This window comes from Chlorocebus sabaeus, chromosome 12, assembly GCF_047675955.1.
Source record: "Chlorocebus sabaeus isolate Y175 chromosome 12, mChlSab1.0.hap1, whole genome shotgun sequence".
In the NCBI taxonomy this organism is placed as follows: domain Eukaryota; kingdom Metazoa; phylum Chordata; class Mammalia; order Primates; family Cercopithecidae; genus Chlorocebus; species Chlorocebus sabaeus.
This window is the reverse complement of record NC_132915.1, coordinates 102,607,155-102,626,580: the sequence shown is the minus strand read 5'-3', so window position 1 is coordinate 102,626,580 and position 19,426 is coordinate 102,607,155. Positions and strand designations below refer to the sequence as shown.

General features: G+C 52.3%; 2 protein-coding genes across 16 annotated transcripts in view; both read right to left on the bottom strand.

Annotated features, from left to right (window-relative positions):
- GARNL3 (GTPase activating Rap/RanGAP domain like 3) overlaps window positions 1–455 on the bottom strand; it is a 174,961-nt gene extending 174,506 nt beyond the window's left edge. The window contains exon 1 of one of the 2 annotated variants that reach the window (XM_037994107.2): window positions 279–455. In XM_037994107.2, coding sequence (XP_037850035.1) covers window positions 279–328 — 50 coding nt within the window. In that variant the 5' untranslated portion in view covers window positions 329–455. The remainder of the gene's footprint in view (window positions 1–278) is intronic. The other variant, XM_037994110.2, reaches the window with a different exon arrangement.
- Window positions 456–1,797: 1,342 nt separating this feature from the next.
- The window catches only part of RALGPS1 (Ral GEF with PH domain and SH3 binding motif 1), a 304,597-nt gene continuing 286,968 nt past the window's right edge, over window positions 1,798–19,426 (bottom strand). For 6 of the 14 annotated variants that reach the window (XM_008006183.3, XM_037994129.2, XM_008006189.3 and 3 more), the window contains 5 exons: window positions 14,513–14,596; window positions 13,043–13,148; window positions 12,558–12,650; window positions 12,228–12,333; window positions 1,798–10,527 (listed from right to left, as the gene is read on the bottom strand). In XM_008006183.3, the coding sequence (XP_008004374.2) occupies window positions 10,367–10,527; window positions 12,228–12,333; window positions 12,558–12,650; window positions 13,043–13,148; window positions 14,513–14,596 (550 nt within the window). In that variant the 3' untranslated portion in view covers window positions 1,798–10,366. Of the gene's footprint in view, window positions 10,528–12,227; window positions 12,334–12,557; window positions 12,651–13,042; window positions 13,149–14,512; window positions 14,597–19,426 lie in introns of those variants that run through there. The other 8 variants (XM_073021927.1, XM_073021932.1, XM_073021926.1 and 5 more) reach the window with 6 other exon arrangements.

Genomic DNA, 19,426 nt, shown 5'->3' with positions numbered 1-19,426 from the left:
TCTCCTTGCCCCGGGCCCTCAGCCCGGAGCAGGCCCCGCCCACTCCCAGCCCACGCCCCGCCCCGCGCTCCGGTAACGCCCCTCCCGCGCCAGCTCCGCCGGGTTCTTGCCGCCGGCTTTCGGCACCTCTGCGGGGCCCACAGGCCCAAAACGCCCATCCTATCCTCGACTGTCCCGTCCACGACCCCAACCCTCCTGCTGCTTGCCCCTCAGCACAGACCCTGGCCCCGCCCACCTACCACTGCACTACTGAGCTCGCGCAAGGCCCTCGCTCTTACCCCAAACCTCTGCTTTCTCGAGCGTCGACCCTTGGAGTTCGGCTCCTCATCGCCTCAGCACCTCCTGGCCCTTTCTATTGTAGCTCCGCCCCTAGGGCCCTCCTTTCCTTGTCCCGCCCACAGGTATGGCTCCGCCCCCAGGAGCCCCGCCTTTTCCCTTCGAAGCTCCCACCGACTCGGTTCCCAGACCAGCTCCATCGCCTCCTCAGTTCTGCTCTGACAGGGCCCGCCACAGCCCCGCCCGGCCGTGAGGCCCCGCCCACACTCGGTGGCCCCGCCCAGCCACCTCCTCCTTCTGCGCCGTCGTCCAGCCTGCCCGCAGGCTCCGCGCGGGGTAGATGCCCACACCCGTGGCTAAAGCGGCGTTTCGCCGTCTGGTCTGCGTTGACTCCGGGATCCTGCCATCCATCAAGGGGGGAGGTACTGCTGTTTTCTAGTGGCCGTTTGTGGCGTCTGACGCCGTAAGGCTAAGGGGCTGGAGCTTTGCAGGATACCAGTTGTGGGTTCGCGTCTTGACTGTTAGTGTCTAACTGTGACAACCCCCAACCCCATCCTCACTTCCCTAAGTCACATGCATTCTTCTCAGGGCCCTTGAACACTGCACTGTGACTGAGGGCAGCGACCCCATCTGGGTAAAGCTGGGGCCACCGTGCCGTCTAAATCAGGAGGAGGTGGTAAACTAGGGCTACCTCGGCAAGCGGCAAGCGGGGCTTTGTCGTAGCTAGGGAGGTGTGGCTATGCTGGCCTGGAACTGGGATGGTGGAGCAGAGCCCGAGGACTGTGCTTGTGTGGGGGAACCTGTGCTTGGGGGACTGGCCACTGCAGCTTTGGAAGGCACTGGCTGGGAAACTGAGGCAGTCCAGGCCAGGGGATCACATCACCCCCTGGTGCACACTTCCTCAATGACTTCCAGGTTCTTTCTTGGTAAGGTCTGAACTTTGTGAGAGAATGAAGGGGCTGCCCGGATAGCACTGAGAGAAAGATGTAGAGGAGGCCTTTTTATTTCTCCTTCCAGCCCCTCTAGAGATGCCCCTGGTCCTCCCCTCAGGTTTCCACGAGATAGCCCTTTTAAGACAGCCCTCTTTTTTCTCCAAGCGAGGTATAGTGGAGTTCTGGGCTTTTGCCTAACATCATGAAGTCCTCCCAACATACCTTTTCAGACTTAAAATCCCATTACTCCCGCAAAACCTGTACTCAATGAGATCGGGTTGCCTTTTTCCCAGCCTCACTCTGCTCCTTCTCATTTCTGTCTCCCTATTGCCCCCACCCTTCATGTGTTCTGCAACCTCTGAACTGAATCTCCAAATACCCACTGCCCTCTAAAGCATCCTACGTCTCCTGCCTCTCTCCCTGGAGTGCCTGTCCCTTCCTGAGGATGCTGCTCCTGCATGGTTTTGATGCTCTGGTTATGTCCTAGCTGAGTTTTGGGCTCCCCATGCCTCCTTTGTGTCTATCCGAAACAGCAACTGTTTGCTAAGTGAATGTGTGTGACTTTAATAAACTGAGCAGTATTCATTGGAAAACACATTTAATTTCAAAGTAAACAAAGATGTTGTACATTATTTAATTAGTGAAATAATTATTATCAATGTAACAAGCTGAAAAATACAGCAACTTGATACAAGACTGAGGTAACAAAATACTTCACCAAAAATCTAAAGAACCCCATGGAGGGCTGGTTGATGTTCAGTGGTTACTGCGGGTGAGACAATTCACAAGAATTAGAGAAAGTCCTTACACAACTGCATGCAGGGGTCTGCTGAAAAAAAAGACAGCCCAGGAGAGTGCAACAGATTTAACAGGAAACGAATTAAAATGTAGAAACTGATTTTCAACTTACTTCAAAGAGTACATAAGAAATTGAAAACTACTCTCTATGCAACATTTTGAATGCTAAGTGGAAAACCATGCATTTTGGCACGAAATTTATTAAAGATTATACCATACTAATTAATTACTATTATTTCATTAGTGAATAGTCACAGTCGTTCAGAAATGGATAAAGAGATTAATGGTTATAAAATGGACAGATGATCTCCTGTGTTGCTGCTGTAAGCGGGGTTTTGAGGCTGCCCAGGGGGTGTACACGCTTGTGCAGCATAGGGCTGCAAGGTGGTCTCAAGTCCATGGTACAAGTTCTCAACACCCAAGAAAATGCAGTTCTCGCTCACATTGTAGTTATATTTAACATTGAAATTAAAAACAGAAACCTATGGAGCAGATACTGTGACATTTCAACCCTACTCTCTCATTCCACCTTTGGAATCCTCGGCATGGCCAACTGCAGCTCTGTGCCTGGCTCTTCTGGGCCAACCAGCCTCTAGGATAGTGACTTCATCCTCACTGCAACTGAACTCGCAGATCAAGAGGCTATTCAGTCTGTTGAGCCTTTTGATGCCTTTCTGGAGCAATCTATGCACAGGATCTATACTCAGGGCTAGGAGAGAGGCAAAGTCTTGCCTAAGGAGATATGTGTGGTGGGGACTACTTGTTTGTTGAGTGGTCAGGTCCATGAGGGCAGGGATCAGATCTGACTTGTTCTTAGCACAGGCAGCACTTGCTAGTGATGCGAATGAATAAATGAATGAATGGGTGGTTTTGTGCAGAGAATCTGTTATTTCTAAAGGACTAGGAGTTTGTTTTTTAACATGAAACCACTTGATATGTAAAAATGATGTAAAGCTGATTTAAGTCATTTATGGGCTCACAAAACATAAAGCTGTGTTTTTGGCAATGCTCCCCAGTGGTTACGGACATCAGCAGCGTCGGGGAAGGGCTCTGGGCCCCACCTGAGGAACAGAGCAGATGTTGCCTGCAAGTGGTTTCCTGTTTCATGGAGCATTTCCGCCTGTAAAATGGCATCCAAAAAGGTACACCTCTTGGGGCTAGGGAGGTGGGGGTAAGATGATACTGGCCATCTTGGTAAGAAAAAAAAAAAATGCACTATAAATTCAATTGGCAAAAGAGAGTGAGTTTCTTCCTAAACAGAATCTCTTCAAGTATCTACTTCCTCGGGTTCCACAGCCTTATAGGGAGGGAGGGGGCCAAAGTCTCTCACTGGGCACAGTTAGAACAAGATTTCTACTGCTCTCTACCAAATCAATCCTCCATCAATATGTCAGTTGCCAGAATGCACTTGACTGATCTTGAATGACAAAACATGTTCAACTGTCCTAGGGAGAGAAGTGAGTTGTTCTTGGGACCACAATGTTACCAGCTACCAACTCCACAGTTGTAGACACCTTTCTGTAACTTTCATTTTGGGGTGCCATGATCCATTTGCTTAAAAAAATACAGCATATGCATGCAAGAAATAATCCCTTCAATGGCTTTATAAACATTTGTGCACTCTGGACAGTACAGGAGCAAAAACTAGAAATGCTTCCCTCCAGGGGGAGGGTCCACCCATGGACTTTCCCACCTTGTGATTGGTGCCTGGCCCTCTCTGTCTCAGGCTCACAGGGTTCAAACCAACACTGGGAAGACAAGCAGCATTCAATGCCTATGTTTGGCCGAGCCCCTGCTTAGAGAGCTGAGTGTCTTCCAGCCTTATCTCCAGGACTCTTCCGGTGTGGTCAAGGCTCTTACTGCTTCTATAAGGCTTTTGCCAACAAAGTCTAAGGAGATTCTTCAAGATTCCGAGCTAAGAATGTTCTTGGGAGAGGACGTGGAAACAGACTAAATTAGTGAGAAGACTAAACATTTTGAATTGTGATTGTGCTATTTCAAATTAGGCTGAGACATTTGTGAAAGAAAAGACAAACTTATAAGGGATATAAAATTACCTGTTTTTGTGGTGCCTGAAATTCTGAGGTTTTTGGATTGGCATCTATAATACTTCCATGTGTGAAAAACCCGGACAGTTTGCAGAATGGAAAAACCCAAGGAAAATAGGTAGTTGATGTTCCACATCTTGCACTTTCATCCAAACTTACGACTTTTTAGAAGGTAACAGGTAGAATCAGATTGAATGTAAGTTAAAGTGTTAACACTGCATGGTTCTGGTCAGAGGTGTCTGGAGTGTTTGGCATTGTCATTCAGCCTCTAGATGCTGATTCGAATAGTCATCGGGAGAATGAGGGGCAACATCCGCGTGGGTGTGCAAAGCACCCAGTGTCAAGGTTTGATGGCATCAACTTTATCACCTGGAGTTTCTCTTAGCAGGAAAGTATTCTAGTCTTTGCTCAAAAGGAAGATGAATTACTAAGCACAGTAAGACTCAACTACAAAATGAGGCCCTGGTGACAATTACTTTCCTTACCAAGTCATTCAGATTTCTAGAGAAGTTGTCATTATTTGGTCAAAATACAGTGGTGGGTCTTTTGGTCGTTTTGAAACTGACCTATTACAGTTTATTGGTGTCGATGTTGTTCTGAAGCATCCAGCCCAGAAACTCTTGAGGGTAGCTTGATGCCCGATCAGTGTGAGCTCTGAAACCATGACAGCTGCAAGGACCCAGAAATTCAGTCTCTTCTGGAAAACTGTTTAACGGTTAACTTCTCAGAGTTAGGATATCCAAATTAAAGGGGAAGCGGGAAGAGAAGATACTGTGATAAAGAGTAATTTATTATTTTGAATAAAAATGTATTTGTGCAAAATAAGTCACTTTAAAATGTGACAAAAGGTGACAGATAAGGACGTGGTTCATGTGAGGAGCTCCTAACTGAATGCAGAGGTTGGACTGTTCACTCCCCAGGGCTTTGCTCTCTTGTCACACGGTCATCAACAATTGTGCCCTTGGACTTGGAAAATGGAGAACTTGCTGGTGACTGCGTTTGGGGCCACGACTGGGGAAGCTTAAGGTCTCAGGGTCACTCAGCTTCCCTTCATGATCAGGAATCTTGGTGGGCCCCGCCCTGGCAGTGGAGGCAAAGGGGTGAGATGATGGGGGCACAGGCTTCACCCTGAGGGGAGGGAGAGGTTGGTGCCTCCTGGCTCCTGCACAGCTGATCACTATGAGCACGTCGGTTGGAGCTGCAACGTCACAACTTCCCATTCTGGCATGGTGGGAGGGGTGAGAAGAGGAGGGCCTCAGGCCCTGCTAGGAATGGGGAAGGGAGGAAGCAAGCAGGCCAACAGCCCAGTCCACAGTCCTGAAGCCAGGTCCTGTCACAGAAGGGCTGACAGCAAAGAGGCCTGGAAGGGACCCGGGGCCCCAGGAAGCAGGCCTTCCAGATGAATAGCACCCATTGGAACAGAAAACATGACACAATTTAAGGCATTGTTTGTTTACAGTAAAAGAATGCGAGGGACCTTAACACAGGAGGAATCTAGGCTCTCACTCTGGCCTTCCTCGGTGGACAGGGCTGTAACTTAAGGTTAAAGCAGGGCCTCAAAGCGAATGAAGTGTGTGATGTCACAAGTCTTGTGCCAAAATGCATGTTTCTTGAAGAGTTCACACTCGCTCACACACACACGTACAGCACGCACACGCAGAGGACGCTTCGGGGTTGTACAAAATCTGAGGCAGCCCTGTGGGCGAGCAATCCCACACACTTGGGGTGTAAAAAGCTTGTTCCACAGCTGTTCCTCCTCTCGGGCCCCTCTCGCAGGTAAGTTAGCGCTGTCCACTCTGTGCAGTAGAAAGCACAGAGAACCCAACATGGGCCGGGTGCTCTCTAGTCGCAGATAACAGGTGGTGGGCCCAGAGAGGGAGAGCGGGGTGTCCAGTCTGGGGTCTGACCACTGCCCCGAGAGGCGGTGCTGCAGAATGAGTGTCATGAGAGTCGCTGGGGACTGACAGGTGGATCCCGCACTGGTGGAGCCCTCTGGGATGGTGAGGCCACAGGCCATGTCCCCTGAGTCTGGCTGTGAGTTTCCCAGCACCCTGGCTCACAGCCTGTGCCCAGGACTGCTCTTCACCACCAGGCCCAGCCTGGGTTCCCAGAAGCCTCTGAAGTCATGCCACGTCCTGCAGAGACTTACTCAAATGACATAAGGTTTGCAGGTACCTAGAAGAGAAAGCTCAGTCTCTTGTTAAAGTTTCGACCTCAGAGGACAAGGGGTGGTCCCTAGAGGAAGGGACAGGCCTTTCCCCGTGAGTCTGGGAATGAGCAGGTTGGGCAGGGAGAGGGCATGGCAATAACAATAGCCACCCCATGTGAAGTGGCAGCTGCGCGCCAGGCACTGTTCGGAATCCACCGCATGCACTGCATCCTCGAGTCCTCACTTCAACCCCATGGGGCAGGCACTGGCATCGTCCTCATTACAAAGACGAGGAAACTGAGGCTTAGAGAGGTTCAGTACACAGTAAGTAAGCAGCAGGGCTAAGAACCCAGAGCCCACGCTCTCAACCTGTCTCCTTCAGTGGAAATCAAACTGCGCTTGGGGCAGAGAGACAAATCCTGAAGGCCTGAGGTGTGTGCAGAGGGTGGGTGGCGGGAGTTGGCAAACGGAAGCACGGGAGAAAGAGTCAGTTCAGGGATATCAGAAATCCCAAGACCTTCCCATAGCTCTGTGCCCAGGACAAGATCCTAGCCCCCTTTACTGGCGGGACTACTAGCCCCAAGCTCACAGTGTTTCTGCCAACCCCAAAAGCTGCCAACAGGCCCTCAGCCCCAGCCCTCCTCCATCGGCACTGCTGGGGGAGGATTTGATTAGAAATAATTTCATTTAAAAAAATCCATTTTGGTGTCAGTTTGGTCAAATGATGAATTAGGAAAAAAATGCCTCTCCATGTACCAGGTGACAGTTCTAAGAATGGTCATTAGCAGCACTGTTCACTACAGCAAAAAAGTAGAAAATCAGTCCCGGGATGCCCAACAGAAGAACTAATAACAACAAAATCAGTAAAAATAAATGAATGACTGCTACATGTGGTAACACAGATGAATCCTAGGAACATGTTAGAGGAGAAAAGCAAGACACAAGAAAATGCATCGTTATGGTTCTATTTATAAGACAGGTTTTTGTTTTGTTTTGTTTTGTTTTGTTTTGTTTTTTGAGACGGAGTCTCGCTCTGTCGCCCAGGGTGGAATGCAGTGGCCGGATCTCAGCTCATTGCAAGCTCCGCTTCCCTGGTTCATGCCATTCTCCTGCCTCAGCCTCCCGAGTAGCTGGGACTACAGGTGGCCGCCACCTCGCCCGGCTAGTTTTTTGTATTTTTTAGTAGAGACAGGGTTTCACCGTGTTAGCCAGGATGGTCTCGATCTCCTGACCTTGTGATCCGCCTGTCTCGGCCTCCCAAAGTGCTGGGATTACAGGCTTGAGCCACTGCGCCCGGCCTATAAGACAGTTTTAAAATGCACCCCAGACAATACATGAAGGAATCAAGTACGTGACCGGTAATTCTAAAGGAATAATCAGCAGACAAATCAGGAGAGCGGTTCTGGGGCACAGGTGGGAGGGGAACAAGCCAAAGTGGGAAGAGGCCATGGTGAGGGACAGCATTCCAAGGCCCTGGTGGCTCTGCTGTTAGGCACATGGTGGCAATAGGGTGTTTTATTGCTGTTGTTTATAGCTACGCATATGTTATAGATAAGGTTTAAGTGTATTCAATGTTAACAAAAACAAGTTGAGGACATGCAGTTCCACAGAATAGAAAATCAATCTAGTCACTGTGATTGTTCCACGTGAATAGATGCATTTCTGTCACACCCTTTCTTACACCCTCCTGGCATTCCATCACACGGATATACTGTGATTCACTTAAATCATCCTCTGCTGTTGAATATTTCAGTTGTTGTCAACTTTTTATTATTACATGTAGCATAGAGTGGGAATATTTCGTTGAAAGTAAATTAGAAATAAAAAGGGGGAAAAGGAGGAAGAAAAATCCCCTCCTCCAGGTCTGAAAATCAGACAAAAATCCTTAAAAATTGTAGCCTTGCCATGCTACACCACATTTGCCAATACATGAAACTGACCCATCAGTGCTCTGTGGGATCAGCCTGCGCTGCCTGCTGGGGCTGCTGTCATCCTCTGGCCACTTCTCCAAAGAGGGACAATGGGTTTTGCTCAGGGTTACCACTGTGGCTCCTGGCTGGGGCCACCATGCTGCCCAGGCTTCAGGCACAGGGCCCTGCCTCCTTCCCCACACTGCCCTCCATGTGGTCCACCTTGGGGCTGTCAGTTCCTGTTGGACCTGGAGCTGCTCTGGCTTCCTGTGTGTGGTAGGTGAGCTTCAGTGTGCTGTGCTCTTAGAGAGTGGTCCTCAGAGCTACTGAGGGACCCCAGACGCACACGGTGTGACCAGCGTGGAAGAGGCCAGGATGCTCTTCCTCTCTTAATGCAATCTGAGGCGGCAGCAGCCTCGTTCAGGGATCACCTTGTCTCAAGGGATCACCTTGACATGGCTGCCGACCAAAACCCTTGTCTTCGCGTCATACGGATGGCCAATTACATTTCTTCAATGTACAAACCATATACAAAGCTCTCTAGAAACGACAGAATTACCATTTCTTGTGTATCATCTTAGAACTTTTATACAGATGAGATCATCCTTTCCAAATGTTTTTACCCTGATCTGCCTCTTTCTAAAAACTATCAAGTGTTGCACAACAGGGACCCCCTGAGGGTCACAGAGGCTTCCAGGGTTTTGTTCCTATCAAGAACAATGCTGCAGTGAACATTCTTAAACACGCCTTTGAGCACATGTGTCAGCACACCCCGGGGACAAGGGAATCAACTGCAATTTATTTGGAACCAGTGGCACCTGTTTATTCTTGTATTGGTCTTGTCCTGTTTTAGTTGGTCAAGGACTAATTCTGAGAACTTGCTAATTCTGCTTTCTAGCTTCTCATCATCTATAATTTCAATCAGCTGCTCGTATTTGTCCTCATCTGTGTTACAGATCCTGAATAGGACCGAGCTGAGCACAGAGCCCTGGGACCTGTCGCTGTCACTAGAGACCTCCCTCCAGCTTCCAGAACCACTTGGAGGGACCAAGAAGTCTGTGACTGTGCCTTGTGGCACCACGAAGTCCCCATCCTCCTGGACCCAAATGCCTGGTATGCACTTGCCTTTGCTGAGGTTCCCCAGACTTCAGAGCTGCTACCAGCAAGGAGGTTTGCTGAGTCTACTTCCAGGCACTACCCCCAACTGTCCTCCTTGAAGCGCCACCCTCTATGCCATGCGCCTAGCCCTCTATGCCATGCGCCTAGCCCTCCCGAGATGGGCTAGGAGAGGACTCCTGCTTCCCCCACTCCTCCTCTGGCTGATCCTTGGGGAACACACACATAGACACTTAGGGACAGGAGCATCAGTGCTGCCCACCTGACCCCCAGGGAGCAGGAGGCTTCAGCCCGCTCCCATTAGCTGCTGAGGGCAAAGGCAGCCATTTCTCTCACAAGCCTGGACAGCGGGGGATGTGCTTCCGGTCTTTTGCTCAGCTGCGGGGGTTACCAGGGACGTGGAGGCAGGACAGGCAGGAGGGCTCAGGGGCAACGAGTGGCGAATCAGGGGAGTGAGACATACTTGGGTTCAATCCCAGCTCCACTGCTCACTCATGTGGGACCTTAACCATGTGTCTGCCCATTTCTGAGCCTCAGGATCCTCAGCATAAAATGGAGACAGGAAGAGAATCTACCTCACGGGGATGTTGGGAGAATTCGGCCAATTCCTGCACGTGAAGCATTTCATGTAACACCCTTGGTGGGATGGCTGGGGGCGACCAGGGGAGGGGACCATACCACAAGCCAGGCCCAGTAGGCCAGAGGGGGCCTATGTCAGTAGAGAATCTACTGGTTCAAACACACTGAGAAGCTAGGGACCCCTTTCACCAGCAGCCTTGCCTGGCCCATGGCTGGCTGTCAGTAAGTTAGCTGCATCATTCCCAAGGGTTGTGGGGCAGGGAGGAGTGAGTGTGCGGTATTCCCATGAAGTCAGCTCTTGGCAGGGATGACCTAAATAGATGCTAGAACCCGATCCTGGGGTGATATCGCAGCTGCTCATAACTATCCCCTAGTGGGTGTTTCTGTGGCATTTCCTATTGTGGGAAAGACACAGGAACCAGATTCAAAGTTCTGGTCTGGAGCTGGGCTTAGTTCTAAGCTGAGCAAGGGGGTGCCTTGTCTCAAGAGAAGATGCTGATCAGGAGAGGGTATCTGAGAGTGTGGCTAATGGGCTCTGAAAGAAGAGAACCCTGTTTTCTAAGGACCCTTAGTTCCAAGGGTGGGAGAGGATATTTCAGGTGACAAGCAGGATTTTGGTGACTTTACCTGAGGCCTGTTGCTTTTACATGCATCATCCAAATGCTTGTGCCACAGTATTGCATGAAATCGGGAACCAGTCTGAAACTTGTAAACATTGCCTGATGGATAGAGAAACCATGAGTTAAGAAGAGGGCCGCGTAGGAGGGTCAGCTGGTGACTGTGGCATAAAGATAAATGTAAACACGGGTAACTAAACTAGGAAGGTCGGCCCAGGTGAGCTGGAACATGCAGAGAAAGCAGCCTCCAGGGCTCCCTCCAGTGGTCTCTTTGGACCATGGCTTTTAACCATTCTGGGGCCATGGTGCCTTTGGCTGTCTGGTTAAGCCTGTGGACCATCCTCAGAATAATGTTTCCAAATGTATCAAATACAAAGGAAATCGATAATACTCAAATATAGTTATTAAACTACTAAAAAACAAACCAGTGGTATAATTCTACAGGTGCTTCTATATTAAAGCACTAAGAACAAGATCTAGTACGAGTCTGATACTGTACTGTAATTTCAAAGAGATGAGCGTAAGTGACATTTTGAAATGTCTGTAACAATATGTGATTTCTCTTGGAGATAAAATCATAGGTATTGCTAACATTTTTATTGTTGGATGCTTATACTCATAACTGAAGGAGTCAGAAGTCACTGAAAACAAAGATGCATTTTTTTCCACACCCAAGGTCATAGACCTCTTGAATTCTGTCCATGGACCCTGGCCACCCCTTGTGTCACATTTCCTTAAGAAACCACTGCTAATCCGGTCCAGACTGTTGAGGGAGGAACAATGGTAACCAAACTCAGGACACACTGCCACATGTGTGCAACAAATGTGGCTTCAGTCACTCAGGCACTGAGCAGAGAACTTGGCAATTTATCTCTTCCCCATTCCAGGATCCTGGACGCTCCCTTTGTTTCTCTGCTTCTCAGCTAAGAACATTAGAGCCTGACACGCAAGGCATGGTCTCCCCACCAGCACCGCCATCTGCATCGCCCGGGAGCTTGTTGGAAATGCAGAATCTTGGTCTCTACCCCAGATTTGTTGAGTCCAAATCTGAATTTTAATCAGATCTCCAGGTGATATGTGTGTTCATGAACCCTACAGTAGAACATTCCTGTTAAGGTGTGAAAATGCGTGGGGATTTTCCAGCCCCAATCAGTTTGCCTGGTTGGAATCCAATTGACCCAGGCAATTTTGGATTTTTGTCATGTGACATGGGTTACTGAGGAGACCCGCCACAGTCTGTTCCGAATGTCAATGAAGACAGGGCTACTCGACAGGATGGCATCCAGAATCTCTCCTTCTTCACAACATGATCGTGAAGTGGGAACCAGGAGGAACTGGGAGACAGCTAGAGAAGGTTGGAGCTTTGGGAAGTTAAAAGGGTTCTTCTCTGAGTTGGCCTTGGATCTGGAAACTGCCAGAGTCTCATGGCACAGGCATGTCAGGGGATCCCTGAAATCTCCCCAGAGCCAAGACCCTTCCAGCCTCATGGCCCTGCTTCATCCAGCCTTACTATTTATTCCAAGACCGTGAGGCTACAGCTCCTGGAGTGATGGGCCCCAGCAGCCACAGGTAAGGCCGCAAAAAGGATTCCAGCACCCTGTGCCTTGTGCCCTGCTCAAAGGACATGCCAACCATGATCTATGCAGCTTTTGTGGACTAGCATGGACCCCACGAACATCAGAATCTAAAGCAAAGGGAAGGCAGCAGCCTCAAAAGCTCCTAATAACTTCAAAATGCACACTGAGCAGGAGAGAAAATGGGCAGAGAGCAGCTGCAGGCACCAGCTCTGGCCTGCTGCCTACCTTTGTCAGGGTTGTTCAGCTGGAAGATATCTGGGTGCTCGGGGTCATCAGGCAGCTGCACCATCCAGCCCACGATGGAAACCTTTTTGCCAGGTGTGGATTTATACTGGAGGAGAGCAACAACACAGCCGGAGACCCGGGCCCAGCCCTCCGCTCCGCAAGGGAGGCCGACCTGGGTCAGGCAAGGCTCCCTCCCTCCCCTGCCACCTTCCCGCCTGCATCCTCCGCAGTTCACATAGATCCCTTTCCCACCACCATCCTCCACGGTTCACACAGCTCCCTTCCCCACTAGAGGAAGTCCCAGTACTAGAGTCCTTTCAAGGGACTTACGTGTTTTCTGTCTGTGCCCCGCAAGGACTTGGCTCCGTAGTACAGGAGGGTGGATCCTGAGAGTATGACCCAGTACCTGGTCCACGAGGACAGCTACAGAGGAAGGAGAGGCTGAGTGATGCCACCAGGGGTCATGGGGGTAGAGGACCCCTGGCTGATTCCAGACCCAGCCATCCCATCAATGCCACTGCAGGCCCCATCCCTTCCCTGGCCCTGCACCAACCCCTGGCAATGCTAACTTCCACCTAGGACCAAGAGAGGAGGCGTCATCCCTCCCCTCTCTTGCTCCTTTACTCAGGGAGCCCTTCCTTTGTTCATTTTAAGGCAGTGTCGGGCATAATTCCTGAGAATTCAGCTCACTGCGCGCCCAGTGCAAGCCGGGCCTCTGCCACGCATGTGACTTTCTTGCTGAGACCTCTAGGAGTGAGCACTATTTACAGACGCGGAAGCCCCTGCTGCCCGGGTGGATGCAGCTCTGTACTTACCGCAGGCTTCCGCCCTTCCTTGAGCAGGGTTTTTCTTCTCAGAGGCCCCTCCATGGTGGGCACGGCTGCCGAATTCCCCAGAGAACAGATGCACGGGCCGGTGGGGCTGAGGAGAGACCACTGGTCAGACATCGCCCTGGAGGAGCTGAGGTCAAGCCCCCTCTCACTGGGGACCACAGGTGCCTCACTACCAAGTCCGTCATGTCCCAGCAGTCCAGACTCAACAGCACAGGGCAAGGCCCGGAGGGGAGGGCCAGGTGATGACGCACATGAAGGGCCCGCCGCCAAGGACTCCCACACCTGTCTCTCTGGGGCAGCAAAGCTCCAGGCTTGGTGACCAAGCTCCTCATAACCCAGGCCCCGATCAGCACCCCCAACCTATCCTGAGGGCTGCTTTTGTCGTGGCTGCAGCCTGGCCGCTCCCTGGGGCTGGTGTGGGCTCCTCCACACCTGAGGAGCTCGTGCCTGCGAAGCCCCAGCTCCAGCAGCCCTTCCTTCTGGTGTTGGCAGGAGCCTCAGAGGAGCAGCGAGGAAGGGAAGAGGCGGTGTGGAGTGACAAGAGGGACGCGAGCCCACACGCACCATTCCCCACACCTTTCCCAGGCTCTTCACTCATCCTCTCTCTTGGGGACTCAAGCATCACCTACAGATGAAGGTGTCCAAGGGCATGGCAGCCTACACCTCCCTCCTGAGCTCCAGATCTGCCCACGCCCCAGGAACGGCACCACCCCCTACTGGCTGCTTCAGCCAGAAAACTGGGGTTTTCTTCTGTTTCGGATGCCCCTGTAACCTAATCAATCCCAAGGATGCACTGGGGATCAGGTACTAAACATGTCTGACCATCCATCTTAGCCATCCCACTACACCTTAGGCCACCAGACCGTCCTTTGAGCCACTGCCCAGTGTGCTCCACTGGCCTTCCTGGGTCCACACTGGCCAGTGCCTCCACCCTCCCCCTCTCCTCTCCTCTCCTCTCCTCCACCCACCCACAGCAAGCCCCTTTTATGGCTCCCTGTCGTTTTTAAGGTCTGAGCCACCATCCTCACCCCTGCTGGATGCTGGATGCAGCTCCGGCTCATCTCATGTCCCTGCCCTCTCTCATTCCTTCCAACATTCCCTCCCTTCCCTTCACTCGAATCATCCAGCCCTTCCTACCTCACAGCCCACGCTGTCCCTTCGCTGGCAGCACTCTCATTGCCCCTCCACTTCCAATTATTTGGCGAATTCCTATCGTTCTTCCAGTCTCTTTTTCAGGGAGGCCCTCCCTGATCTCCTGAACCAAGTAAGCTCCCCCTCCTCTTCCTGAGTGCCCCTCACCTCCTCTGGGACAGCCAGTGCACCTGGCAGTAGCCTCACAGGGGCAAAGGCTGTGTCTGTTTCTTTCGGCAGCCTCTAGCACAGTGCTTGGCATCCAACACGCCATATAACAAGCTATGTGTCAAACAAATGAACACATGAACACATGGATACCTGTAGACACAGCTCCGGGTTCTGGGAGAGTTCCGAACTGGAACCCGCCAGTTGGGCCCCAGGGTGGCATAGAGACGTCCCCTGCTTCAGAGGAAAAGGGTTAAATTTTAGCAACAGCTTTGAAAGACCAGATGCTCCTGAAGGAGGCAAGAGCACCCCGGACTACATAATCAGTTAGCTCAGGAAGCCCCGCAGAGCAACCTCCCTCCCTCCCCAACTTCTCCCCAGCCTCCTCGGCCACACTGCAAGCACACCTGGAGCTGCCCGGCCAGTAAACACAGCAACCCTCAGAGTCTCCAAGTCTCCAGGTAATTCTTTGAACTTTTTATTGAGTGTTCACCCTCTTTCCAGTGTCAAGAGCATGACTAAAATCCAGGCACGCCCACTTGCCTCCGTTTGGGGCTGAGACGTTTCATAGCAAACACTGTACAGCCCCGACAATCCACGGCAAGTCCACATGAAACGTGCACACAGAATTGTGGGCAGCCTTGCATGTCGGGCCTGGGGGCCATTCACCAGGACATAACTGGAGCCTTCTGTTTGCAACATCCTCTCCACCGGACAGTCTCCTCTGCAGCTCCAGCCAGGCCCCTGCAAACTTGCTCTGTGACCTGCTGCAGCATCCGGGAGTCCATGCACCAAGCTTGCTCCGTGGGCGGGCCTCTGGCTTTCCTCTCACCTGCACTCCCGGCAGTGAGCCTTTCCAGGGCAACGTGCAGCTTCCTGCTCTGCCTCTTTGCAGGGAGGCACCCTCTTTCTCCTTCAGCCTCTCCTGTCTTAGAAGACTCACATCCCGTATCCACTTGATGTTCCAATCTTCTCCCCACCCTTGAGGCATGGCCTATTCTCTGACCACAGCTCTTCTTGCCCATTGGTCAGACAACAATGTAATCAACTTAATAAAGTCAGATGAGGCCCAGAGTTCCTTTGTAAGATCCCCTCAGTCCTCCATGGTCAGCCGTAGGTTGCTGCATGTTGCTCTGTGACACCAGCGCCTGTGGGTGGTGTGGGGTTGCCCTCACGCATTGCAGCAGGTACATCGGACCTGCCCAGGGGCCTTTGTCCTCCTCCCAGGAAGGAGCTCTTCTTAATGACCATCTCGGGTCCACTGTCCAGGGCCCAGGGCTGGTGGGAGTCTGATGGTTAGCTGGGACGGCTGCTCCAGGCCCCTGAGCCTCCTGCCCATCGGCTCCTCCTCTCTGGGTGGTGTACCATAGCATGTGCTTGGCCCCCCAGTTCTCTAACATAACGGGCGTCAGGGTGGTCATAGGCTGACCCCACCACCACCCATACTGAGCTGTAGCACAGACAAGAGAGGCCCTGGTGTGCTAAACTACCAGGCCACTGGCCCGACGGCCACCTCCCTCTCAGAAAGAGGGGTGGAGTGCAGCGAGTGAACATGACCCATGCAGATAACCATGAGTCTCATTCTGGACACGTCAAACAGTCACCAACTTCACTGTTACCGACACCACATGCTGGGCACCTCGCAAGTGAGTGCACTAGCATGGCAGGTCACTGCACGAGCCTGTGCAGAAGCAGCACTGCTCAGGGGAACTGGCCACGGCTGCCTCCCGGGCTGCTCTTCTTCCAGCTGTACCCAGGGATTTCTTCTGAGCAGGGTCTGACAATGGACTTTCCTGCAGTGAGATCCTGTGTGGCTTTGTCTGCTACCCAGGGACATTTCCTCCTCACCTGAGCTGGATTCCAGCTCTGAGCTGCCACCTGTTGGGAGCTGAGGATGGAGTCCACCTTTCCAGAGCCCGGCCCTCTGGCCCCTTGGCCGCTTTTCTTCTCATGAGTCTTTTTCCCTGTTACCTGAGGAGAATGTGATGGCAGTGGACGCAGTTCCCACAGCACCTGAGACAGGGCACAGTGGCCAGCGCGGCTACTTTCTTCTCATCATTCTCTCCCTTTGTGTGAGACAGTGCGTGGCTTCGTATTTCACAGATGTTTGAAGGAACTGACATCTGTTGATGGAGAGCTTGAAAGAAGCATCTTCCAAGCAGGCCAGCCTCATAAGCAGCCTTTCCTCATGTCCTCCCTAAAGGAGTGAGGAGTGGACTGGCGGGGAGCACGAGGATACCAGGGGTCGCTGGGGGGCTCTCGATAGACCAAGCAGTCACTAGGTAGTGAGCGCTCACGTGCTCACACGCTCTGATGCCCCTGCAACTTCATTGAGTGCACTCACACTGTTGCCAAAACTTTGTGTAAAGCACCCTTACCCTCCCCACAATGAGGAAACTGAGGCTCAGTGATGTGAACCTACTTGACCAAGGCATGAGTCTTGTAAGCTAGGACTTGAACCCAGGACTGTCTGACTCTGCAGCCCAAGTTCCTCACCACACTGTGAGATATGGCCTTTTAGGATAGAGGGACAGGTGGCAGCGTCAGCACAGTGGGGTCTGTCACAGGGACTGGGCCCACTGTGGCCTTTCAGGATAGAGGGAGAGGCAGCAGTGTCAACATGGTGGGGTCTGTCATAGGGACTGGGCCCACTGTGGCCTTTCAGGATAGAGGGAGAGGTGGCAGCGTCAGCACAGTGGGGTCTGTCACAGGGACTGGGCCCACTGTGGCCTTTCAGGATAGAGGGAGAGGCGGCAGCAGCAGCACGGTGGGGTCTGTCACAGGGACTGGGCCCACTGTGGCCTTTCAGGATAGAGGGAGAGGCGGCAGCGGCAGCACGGTGGGGTCTGTCACAGGGACTGGGCCCACTGTGGCCTTTCAGGATAGAGGGAGAGGCGGCAGCGGCAGCACGGTGGGGTCTGTCACAGGGACTGGGCCCACTGTGGCCTTTCAGGATAGAGGGAGAGGCGGCAGCGGCAGCACGGTGGGGTCTGTCACAGGGACTGGGCCCACTGTGGCCTTTCAGGATAGAGGGAGAGGCGGCAGCGGCAGCACGGTGGGGTCTGTCACAGGGACTGGGCCCACTGTGGCCTTTCAGGATAGAGGGAGAGGCGGCAGCGGCAGCACGGTGGGGTCTGTTGTGGGCACTGGCCCACTGTGGCCTTTCAGGATAGAGGGAGAGGCGGCAGCGGCAGCACAGTGGGGTCTGTCGCAGGGACTGGGCCACCGTGGGCTCTTGCTGGCATTCTCCTCTCAGAGGCTCCTCTACTTGTGGGTCCCCATCTGCACTCACGCTGCCTGGGATTTGTCAGTGTCTGAGACCGAATGACCACAAGATTCTTAGGCTTGGGGATCTCCCAGGATGGGGCCACCTCCCAGGTCTCCTGGTCCCTTGGTGGCCCCAGTGGTGCGCTATCCTGGAAGTTGCTGCCTGGCACTGAAGAGCAGCTGCCTCTTCTCAATGGCATACCATGTGCCAACTACATGCTTTCACACAAGAGCATGCCCAGCTCTGTGAGAGGGGCCCTGTTCTCAGTTTAAGATGAGGAAACTGAGGCTCAAGGAGGCATCACCTTGCTGGCCTGTCATTAGAGACAGAGACTCAAGTGTTCACAAAGGGAGGCTCATTTTCTGGTGCGGGTGGAGGGCCTGTGCCAGGGTGGCTGCTCCAGGCTGTGGAAGTCAGAGCCTGCTCTCTCTGGAGTCAGGGGGAGCGACCCCAGGCCTTGAAGAGCAGCACCAGTGTGACCTTTCTCCAGGCCAACCTTTAGGAACATAGAGTCGGGGTGGAAGTGGCCAGCCTTCCCTCTAGGTGAGCCCTCCAGAGTTGGAGGAGGACCTTGCTGGGCAGGGCAACTCTGGCTGCCTGGCAGGCCAGCATCAGCATAGAGCAGCTAGGATCTTCAGCCACCGGAACCAGACAATCTGAAAGTGTCTGGAAATGTCCCTGCTTTGAGAAAATGTGTTATTTGAATGTTCAGGGCCAGGAAATGCAAAATGATTGGCTGGTGGTATCAGAGGAACTACAGAAATCATAGATTCTTCTTCTTCTTTTTGTTTTTTTTTTTTTTTTTTGGTAACTGACGTAAGGGCTCATAGCCCAGAACCACAGACACCTTTCCCAATGTCATTCTGAGAACCTGTGGCTGAACACGGTGTCCTAGGAAGGCCATTTGACTGTCCCCTCAGGGATCTCAGGTGGAGTCAGAAGGAGGGCTGAAACAGACAATTGAGGCTTGCCCAGACCAGGAGCTTGTGGGAACCTGGGTCTGGGGAAGACATCGACTGGCAACAATATAGAACACTTCAGTCCCAAGGGGTGTGCGAGGTGATGAGGAGGAGGAGGATGGGGTCATGGGATGATGATAATGATAGGACAATGAGATGACGGGATGACGGTGATGGTGGTGGTGGTGACAGTGAAAGTGGGAGGATGGAATGAGGATGGTGATGGTGGTAACGGTGGTGGTGGTGATGAGACAATGGGTGCCAGGCAATGTGCTAAGCAGGATTCGCTCAGCATCTCATTTACTCATATAACACTGTGAGGCAGGCACTATTATTATCTCCACCTTATAGATAAAGAACCTGATGCTTGGAGAGGTGGAGTCACTTGCCCAAGATCATGACACTGGGAAGAGGCAGAGCGGGTGGTGCTATTGAGGTGGAAGCGGCCAGGGCACTTCCTGGGCCAACAGCATCATGAGCATTCAGACTAGTCAAGCAGGTCTGAAAGGCCATCTTCACTCCATCATTTCCTAGGTACACATTAGGTTGTAGGTATCCTGGGGATTTCTTTTTTTTTTTTTTTGAGACGGAGTCTCGCTCTGTCGCCCAGGCTGGAGTGCAGTGGCCGGATCTCAGCTCACTGCAAGCTCCGCCTCCTGGGTTTACCCCATTCTCCTGCCTCAGCCTCCCGAGTAGCTGGGACTACAGACGCCCGCCACCTCGCCTGGCTAGTTTTTTGTATTTTTTAGTAGAGACGGGGTTTCACCGTGTTAGCCAGGATGGTCTCGATCTTCTGACCTCGTGATCCGCCTGTCTGGGCCTCCCAAAGTGCTGGGATTA